This window comes from Topomyia yanbarensis, chromosome 2, assembly GCF_030247195.1.
Source record: "Topomyia yanbarensis strain Yona2022 chromosome 2, ASM3024719v1, whole genome shotgun sequence".
Lineage (NCBI taxonomy): Eukaryota > Metazoa > Arthropoda > Insecta > Diptera > Culicidae > Topomyia > Topomyia yanbarensis.
In genome coordinates, this window is record NC_080671.1 from 60,432,750 (window position 1) to 60,442,545 (window position 9,796).

The 9,796-nt window shown below is 42.8% G+C and overlaps 1 protein-coding gene across 1 annotated transcript; it reads right to left on the reverse strand.

The window, feature by feature from the left end:
- Window positions 1–4,338: 4,338 nt before the first annotated feature.
- LOC131679499 (uncharacterized protein K02A2.6-like) lies at window positions 4,339–8,990 on the reverse strand. The gene is made up of 3 exons (XM_058960235.1): window positions 8,975–8,990; window positions 6,591–8,278; window positions 4,339–6,384 (listed from the first exon to the last, which is right to left on the reverse strand). The coding sequence occupies exons 1-3, from the start codon at window positions 8,988–8,990 to the stop codon at window positions 4,339–4,341; spliced, it is 3,750 nt and encodes a 1,249-aa protein (XP_058816218.1).
- Window positions 8,991–9,796: the final 806 nt, after the last annotated feature.

Sequence of the window (9,796 nt, forward strand, 5' to 3'; positions counted from 1 at the left end):
CCCAATTTGCGCCGTCGTATCGCCATCGTGGTTTTGCACAGACAGTTGGAGTCAATCGATTAGTGATCAGTCGGATTGGAAGATGATCACTACCGTGATTGTCATCCTCTACCTGCCAGTTGAATCTGGATGAGATCTGCCAAGAAACAAGTGAGAGGTCAATTGCTGTTGTAATTCCGTCGGCGAAATTGATCCGTGTATGGCTTCCATCATTCAGGACGACAAGACCGTAGTCGGTGCAAAGCTTCTCGACCATTCCTCCTCTTTGGTTGGTTGCCTTCGATCCCCACTCGGTGCTGGATGCGTTGAAATCACCCATTAGAATGATGGGCTCAGGCAGCTGGCGAATCAGGTCTCTGAGTTGTTCATCGATTTTGCTAACCGACTGGCTGTGGTTTGGAGAAATATATATGCTGACGACTGTGCTTTTGCTTCCGGTGTCAATCTGGACGGCTACTGCCTGCATTTCGGTTTGGATTGGGAGGCGATTGTGGGGAATACCTTTTCGTACCCCCAAAGCTGCTCCATGATGGTGTTTGTGGGTTGTTCCTTCGGCGAGATGAATATCGTAATCTTCGATGGTAGGTAAACTGTTGAGTGGTGTCTTCGTTTCCTGAAGAGCCAATATGCTGGGGGAATATTGGTTAATTATTAGTTGTAGCTCGGGTAGTCTGTGACGTAGTCCGGCGATGTTCCATTGTAGTGCGAATGTGTTGTCAGTGGGATTGCTAGAATTTCTTCTTCGGCTGTTATTGTTGTGTGGGGCCATTGGGCGGTCGAGAAATTTTCTTCTTCAACTTCCGGGTGACAACAAGAGTGTCTGTTTCCGAGTCGTTGTCAGTAACACTCATGGCTTCGGTGTTGGTGTCCGAGTTTGCAGTGTCGTAGCGGTCTTGGTTGGTGGTCCCTAAATCCGTCATCTCGAATGGTTCGTTGATCGTCGATTTTCCGGCAATGACCTTTTTCAAGGGGGGAGGCCGAAATTCAGTCGTTATTTCGGGCGATACTTCCTTTATTCGTTTGTTCTTTTTCTTTTCTTTGTTTCCTTCTTCAGTGTTTTTACATTGGCAACCGGGCTGTTTTTTTAGTTGTCTCAGTACATCGGCTAGTTGATTTCGTAGGGCGTCTAACTCACCTTTCAGGTATGCGATTTCTTTGTCTTTCGCATCCTGGTTGACTTGTCCCTTGCTAACGTGAGCGTAGGACTTGGGTCCGGCGCGGCTATCGTGACACTTCTTGGCTTCGGGATATGACAAACCTTGCTCGACTTTAATTTTGACAATTTCGTTCTCCTTTATGTAGAGCGGGCAGTTTCGATCGGTTGGCCTATGTCCATCCTTGCAGTGGAAACAGTGTTCGTTTTTTGTGCAGTCCTCAGCACTGTGTCCTTCTTCGGAGCATTTTTGGCAGCGGGAAGCGCCTTTGCAACGAGCTTTTGTATGCCCATATTCAAGGCAGCCGAAACAGAGCATTGGAGAGGGATAGTACGCACGAGTTGGTACTCTTAGTGCTCCGAAGTAGATGTGTTGGGGCCAGGTAGTTCCAGCAATGGTCAGCACCATCGTGGAGGTATTAACCCTAATTTTATCAACCATCCTTGTGAATCTTCGCACGTGCGTTACGCCTTGGGGTGCCAGCTCAGTCAGTAGATCTTCTTGCGACATTTGGATCACTTCCGGGCAGTTGACAATGCATCTACTATAGTTGAGTGTAGGATGGGTGGCAACTTCAACGGGTGTTTTATCAATCAGCTGCTTCATGTCCAGCAATTTGTTAGCATGTATTGGGCTTCGTACCTTGATGATATATTTCGTGCCTTTCGCTTCGGTGACTGCAGTGTATGCATCACCAATCAGTGATTGTATCGATTTTCCGACGGTGAAAGGATGATTCATCGGCAGAACCTCCTCATTGACAGGTTGCAGTGAAAGCACAATCACTTTACCGTGTTTTCCTTCGGGGTCCATCCATTTCGGACAACCAGCCCCGTAGTCATCTGGCGGCCGAGGCAGCCCGTAGCTTAGCGAAGAGGCCATTCGGCCTTTCGACGCGTGGAGCGACTATCGATTAAGCTAACAGACGCGCGCGAGAAAAAACGAGAGAAACCGACGACGACGATTTTACTCACTCCCGACGACGCTTTCCCGGTCTATGCCGGTTGTCACTCTCGCGGGAACGAAACGAATTTGCGACCGTGTTTACTGTTACGACCGAGTTAAATTTTACCACCGACGACGATTGCTTTGTTTGGAGTGTGTTTAGGTAGTTGTAAAGAGCGACTAACTAGCGTCCGTTCAAGTCGCTTGTCAAATACCAACTGATTGAGAGAAGCGAAAATTTGAAAGGATAACGAACTCACGTACGGTAAATGTAATGACGTTTGAGGATCTGTGATAATTTGAGCGGAGAGAGAACTGTTCATTCAGTTATGTATGTTGTTACACTCTCTATACTTGCCTTTGTATAGTGTGGTTGAAAACTCGAGCTTACAAATTAGAAACTAACTTTACCGCACAGATTTTTCCTAATCAAACCTTCACAATATAACTACCCATTTCAATATACCGACCAGAAGGTCTGATTAGTGTCCATTACTCGCTTTGTTCCGACATAATTAGTTTGTGGCGTTACGTGTGCTTTCGTTTTGCTAATAGTTCTCTACAAATGAACTAACATCGATTTAGTACATAATTTTAGGTACATATCACTTTGAATGGTGAGAATTGTGATTTGCTGTCATGCTGCCAGTACCGCGCTACAAATTAACGCCAAAAAGGGTCGGTATCAGCAACCCTAAATCCAAAAAAATCCCCAATGCTAATAATGCATTACATCGTTTCGTGCATATTCATGTCTTCTTTGCATTGAAGACCAAATCTAGCTTCGGATTTATACCAGCCCAACATTAAAATAACCCTGCATGATGAAACAAATTCAATGAGGATACACACTACAGTATAATAAATTCGATTGTAAAAGTGTTAGTGTATTTTGCTCGATTAGATTTTGTTCAACAAGGTGTCGTCCACACAAATATGTCTCATTGGTGTTGCTACGAATTTCTGTCATTATACACCGTGACGCTGCTTTGTCTGCAAACAACTCAGTCTTATACATGTTATGCCATGGTACACATTTGACCTGTTCAAGAGTATGTGTGTGTGTGAATTACGCAGTGAGCTTTTCCCACATCGAACGATCTATTAATATTTCTGACAGCTCATTTACAATCACAGATATAAAGTCGAGCCAAAGGAGTTTGGTTTATTTCCATCATGAAATATCTATCCTAAACAGGGTTTTGCAGTGCAAAATATTTTGTTTTCATCATGAAACAAAACAGCGCCTTTTCCGTTCTTAACGGGAATAAACAGGCTTATAGAGTTCTGTGCAAATCATTTCACGTACACTACTTGGAGGCTTGTGTTCCTCCAGCTGTAATATGTAAAACTGTCAGTCAATTTATACATTTGAAATAGATCGTCTAAAGTTATTATCACTTTTTTTTAAATTTATTTATTTTTATTTATCACGCACATCAACAGGCCGTACTCGGCCCCAATGATGGAAACTTAAACTAATTACATCTAAAAAACTGCAGGAATCGATTTCTTAATGATATCCGAGGCAAATGAAAGTCGAACAGGTGCGACTCAGAACACTCTCAGCAGAACGTTTCCGCGTAACGTTCTGGACCTTGCTTGGATGTTAACTCGCTCTAGTAAATCTGGAGAATCGATGCGTTCTGACAGAAGATCAGAGATTGTAATGTTCTCCACGCTCAGTCTCGTAAAACCCGTGTGGTCTCGTTACCAGATAGAATACGAATAAGGTTTTCATTTACCGATATGTTGCAACTCACACAGACATGAATTGCCTATAACAGGGTGATGAAGATCAAGGTGCATCTAGAGAAGGTAGTTCATTTTGGACTGTTTGAATCTTGGTTACGATACTACATTCACTTTCTATTTTTTTTCAATTTTATTTTATTTTTCTTAATGTTCTGCTTATTTTGAAACAGTCTGTACCGATTGCACATAATCTCGCATATAGTCGGGTTTCCGGATAACTCGCTTAGTTCCAGAAGATTGTTTCTCGATCGAGTCTCTAGCACATCTGTGGTCCTTATTGCTCACTGAATCATTTAATTCCTCGGAAGTTGATAAATCTTTCCTTTGATTCAACGTTGAATTTGCATCACAGTCATTAGGGATTCGCTGTAAATGAGAAACATGTCTACGGTATTTAACGCCTGATTCTTCTGAAGATACTATGACGTCTCCGCCTTTCCTTTTTAATACTTTGAAAATCTTAGGATCAAAATTTGGCGCAAGTTTATTTGTTTTTATCATTTTTTTTCATCAGGACGTCGTCACCTTCACAAATAGAATTTGGCTTAGCATTTCGTCGTTCGTCAGCGTACAACTTTCCTTTCTCCTTCGCGTCCTTGTCTCGATCGATCGTTTCCTCATCCTCATCTTTCGGATGAAAGATAGATGGAAGCCGATCGCGTATGTTGTAGCCGAGAAGCATTTCCGACGGAGTTTTTTTTGTAGTTGAATGTGGCGATGACCGATACATAAGTAAATATTTGTTCAAATCTTCAACCCAATCAGTCTTTGTTGCTTGACTGATTGTCAGTCTCTTCACAAGAGATCGGTTTTGCCGTTCGACCTCTCCATTTTGCTGAGGCCAATACGGTGTCGTGCTAATAAGTTTTATATTGTTAATATCACAAAACTTTCGAAATTCTTCACTGGAAAACTGAGGACCGTTATCAGCAGTGATGGACAACGGTAAGCCAAAACGGGCAAAAATCGAATTTAAACGTTTAATAGTCTCGCTGGTATCAGTCTTCGTCATGATCTCTACTTCTATGTAGCGGCTGAAGTAATCCACTACTACAAATAAATAGTGTCCCGACGGAAGTGGTCCAAGGAAATCAATGGCCACATGTTGCCATGGTCCTGAGGGTAATTCTCTTCGCTTCATCGGCTCTGGTGCAGGTGGTGCAGCAACCAACATGCATCCCCGACAGTTTCTAACATATCGCTCAACCTGCGTATCCAATTTCGGCCACCACACCTTTGCTCTCAGTCTCTGCTTCATGATAGTCATTCCAGGATGGCCTTCGTGAGCTAAGTCCAACGTTTGCATTCTCAATGCTTCCGGCATCACTATTCGGGTCCCTCGCAACAAGATTTTATCAGCAAAGCTCAATTCCGTAGCAAATAATTTGAATGGTGCGGCGTCTTCCGACCAAACATCTTGTTCTAACCCCGGTCGAACAGACTGGATAATGTTGTCAGCTTCGGATGCTTGTTCGATCTCTGCTATCTTTAGAGCCACCGGCAATGCGTTCGAAACTACCCAAGCTACATAATGTTCTGCGTATTCATCAAAAGTCTTTCCAGTTGTATTATCCGTAATGGCCAATCGTGATAACGGGTCAGCAATGTTCGATTTTCCTGGCCGGTAAACAACTTTGGCTTTATACGACTGTAATCGAACCACCCACCTTTCAATCCTAGCGCACGGTTTCGATCTTGGTCCGAAAATAGTCTCTAACGGCTTATGATCCGTTATCAGCTCAAATGACCGACCGTACAAATAAAAGTGAAAGCGTTCAACCGCCCACACGAGGGCTAGTGCCTCTTTCTCGATCTGCGCGTAACGTCTTTCCACGTCAGACAAACTCTTGCTAGCGTATGCTATAATCCTTGGGCCTTGTTCTTTAATCTGAATTAGGACCGCTCCCAAACCAACCGGGCTAGCATCAGCTACCAATTGCGTACGATCAGAATCATTGAAATATCCCAGTGTTGTAGGGCAAACCATGTGCTCCTTCAATTTCATAAATGCTGCTTTCTGCTGCAATCCCCAGATAAATTTTCGTTTATGGATCGTTAACTCTCGTAGTGGATGCGTCAATGTCGCTAGATCGGGAATAAATTTGCTAAGATAATTCACCAGACCCAGGAAACTTCTAACCTCTTCTCCAGATTTTGGTTCTCGGAAACGACGAACGGATTCTAACTTATCCTCATCTGGTTTGATTCCATCCGCTGACAAAACGTGTCCTAAAACATTAATTTCAGACACCCCATAAATACATTTGCTTTTATTCAGGACCACATTCCACTCATCTAGCCGTCGAAGAGCCTTTTCCAATCTCATGTCATGCTCATTCTGATCAGATCCGTGCACAATAACATCGTCAATATAAATCAAGCACCCTTCGCATCCGCTCAGAACTTGTTCCATTATCTTTTGGAATAGTTCAGGCGCGCAATTTATACCAAACATTAGTCTAGTATAGCGAAACAAACCTTTTCGTGTGATAAACGTCGTTATTTCGCGGGATCTCTTTGATATTTCTACCTAGAATAATACAAAGACAATCAAATTTCTTTTCTCTCTTTTTTTTATTCGATCAATAATTGACAGTACAAGTACAAAACCGTTTTCTGAATATAGACTTAAAAAAATATAAAGAAAAAGGAAAACAAATTCAGTTGTGTACTCCATACATTATAACAGTGTCAGGTAGATGACTGTCAATGACAATATCCAGAAGCTCAACCCACCTGGTGGAAAGCATTCTTCACGTCCAGACGGGAGAAAACCTTTGCTTTCGTCAAATGTGGCAGAAAATCTTCAAAAGTTGGTAAAGGGTGATTTTCTCTTTCCACAGCTTCGTTTGCCCGTCGCATGTCGACACATATGCGTACATCACCGTCGTCACCCTTCGGCACCACGACTACAGGGGATATCCATTTTGCCGGTCCATTCACAGGTTCGATGACATGCTGGTTTAGCAATTCGTCAAGCTTCTTATCGACCATCTTCTCTAAAGCCACCGGTATGCGCCGATATGGTTGAACAACTGGTATAGCATCGGATTTAATCGGGATATCAACAATAATATCTCTGATTGTTCCTAGTTTCTTGCATTCAACGTCGGCCTCCACATTATCGACAGGTATGCCAATCTTCAAAACACCCATAGCTATTGCTGTATCCCGGCCGATCAAGATTTTGCCATTCCCTTTTACGACATAGAACTCAGCCGAATCGCTCGCGGTGCCTAATTTGATCGTAGCAGTGAACACGCCGATCAACGGCAGGGATTGTCCCCCATAAGCTTTGAATACCATAGGTGCTTCTCTTCGTTGGTTTGATACAATCACTTTCTTGTCTTTTAATTCTTCCCAATTCGACTGACTTAGCAGATTATACTTGGAACCGGAGTCGATTACGGCCAATACAGCAACGCCACCAATTTCACAAAGCATTTCATGGTTGCTATCCGATGACGTCACGTTAAAAATGTATTCAATATGTTCATTGGTTATTTGCTTTACCATGTTCGTTTCGTCGTCCTTACGGTCTGTATTGGAAGTTTCGACGGTTTGTTGACTTCCGAATTTTCGGTTTCCATCCATTCTCTTCGGTTCGCTCCTCGATTGCTTGCTACGGCACTTCTTTGCGAAATGGTCTCTGCCACTACATTTATTACACAGCTTTCCTTTTGCAGGACATCTGTCATCTTTGGCGATGTGTCCGAAATATCCGCAACGATGACATTGAAGCTGTTTTGGATCGTTGAATTTCTTCCTTTTCTCGTAAGATGTAGCTTCGATCTTATTGACATCATTGGCGTTAGACTTCAATTCACTTCCACAGCCAAATGACTTTTCTTGTTGAGCGACAGTCTCGAAAATCTTGGCGATGCCCAACACCTCATCGAGACTTGCATCTCCTCGTTTAAGCAAATCGCGGCGTAGCGCGGCCGACTGGCAGTTCTGGATTATTTGATCCTTGATATTTTCTTCCACTCTATCACCGAAACCACAACGTTCTGCCTGCACTCGCAATCTGATGGTGAATGTGTCGATATTTTCACCAGTTCGTTGTTTCATTTGCCGTAGTAAATGCCGTTCGTAAGTGGAATTTTCTTTCGGCAGGAAAAAATCGTTTAGCTTGGCTCTGGCTTCTTCATAGCTGGTCATATTCGGTGTGTAGTGTTCAATATTTGACAATGGCCCACGCATGCCAGTTCCTGGTACTTCAGGTAATGTATCGAATAGCTGCTGAACACTCGGACCCGCGTAGTGCAGCAGCAAATCCTTCTTCCAGTCCTCATCATCGATTCGGCTTGCTCGGGTCATCGTTTCGAACGATCTCAACCACTTGCGCCACTCGATGCCGACATCATCGGTGTGCGACGCATAGTCAAACGATTGTAGCTGCAGCCCAAGCGATCGAATCATCTCTGGAAAAACAAAACAGCACTATAATAACAACGTTGTCATCAACATTTGAATTTCTTGACAAACTGAAATGTCTCGTTTTTTTAATTTCAGAAAGTGCACTTTGTGCGACGAATATTCAAATGTTACAACTTTACTCAGCGACAAAATGCTTCAAGTTCATCAACTAACAAACAATCACAAAACAAAACATCTTTTTTCCGCACAATGTACTTCTGCATTGCTCGTATTCTATGTAACAATATCAATAAGCGTTTGCCATACAGATAAACAAATCAATCTTGTTTCAGTATCGGCGTGACTTGTATATACATTGCATTGGCTTTGTTTTCTTCTCAAGGTCACCCAGTGCTAAATGTACGTTGCATGATTTTTTCCCACACCAATCACACCAATACTACTTGTTGAAAAACTACTTTTTTCATCGATTTCTGCCTTTCTGATTGCCTCATTTTCTGAGCACGGAAGTTCCCGCATTGAAGCGATTATTTTTCCACCACATTTTTTTTTATTTCACTGCATTTAAGCAAACGGTCTCATATCAATCACTTTTCGCCTGCTATTACGCAGAGTCAAATCGGACATTTTGTTACTGCATTGAAGCGATTGTTTTTTTTTTGTGTGCGCATTCTTGGTTTTCGTTTACCTCGATTAATTATTTACATCCGAAATCCCCTTTTTATTAGTGACATACTTACCAAACGGGTTCGCCATTTCTATCCTCGTCGCCAAAATGTAATGTTCTCCACGCTCAGTCTCCTAAAACCCGTGTGGTCTCGTTACCAGATAGAATACGAATAAGGTTTTCATTTACCGATATGTTGCAACTCACACAGACATGAATTGCCTATAACAGGGTGATGAAGATCAAGGTGCATCTAGAGAAGGTAGTTCATTTTGGACTGTTTGAATCTTGGTTACGATACTACAGAGATGAATAAGGCTCTTGCAGTTTCTCTACGACGCTGGAGAGTATCCAGCTGGATGAGTTGACACCGACTCTCGTAGCTTGGTAGACGAACATGATCGCGCCAAGGCAGGCGTCGAAGAGCATACCGTATAAATTTTCGTTGAACGCCTTCAATTCGATCGCTGCTGTTCATGTAATTCGGGTTCCAGACCACCGAACAATACTCCAGCGTAGAACGCACTAAAGAGCAGTATAGGCTTTTGAGACAGTAAATGTCTGTAAAGAATTTAGCCGTACGGAAAATGAAGCCTAGGCTTCGCGATGCTTTACCAACAACATACGAAATGTGATTCTTAAATGTAAGTTTCCAATCTAACAGCACTCCAAGATGCTTAACGCAGCTCACCCGGGAAACAAGAGCTCCAGACAAGTTATATTCAAACTCAATGGGATCTTTTTTTGTGGAGAACGATATCACAGAACATTTCGCCGGATTCAGAATCATTCGGTTTAGGCGATCTATTTCAAATGTTAAATTGACTAACAGTTTTACGCAGCCCCCTGTCAAGGACGACGTCTCTGTACAGCCAGCATCACTACCATGAAAATC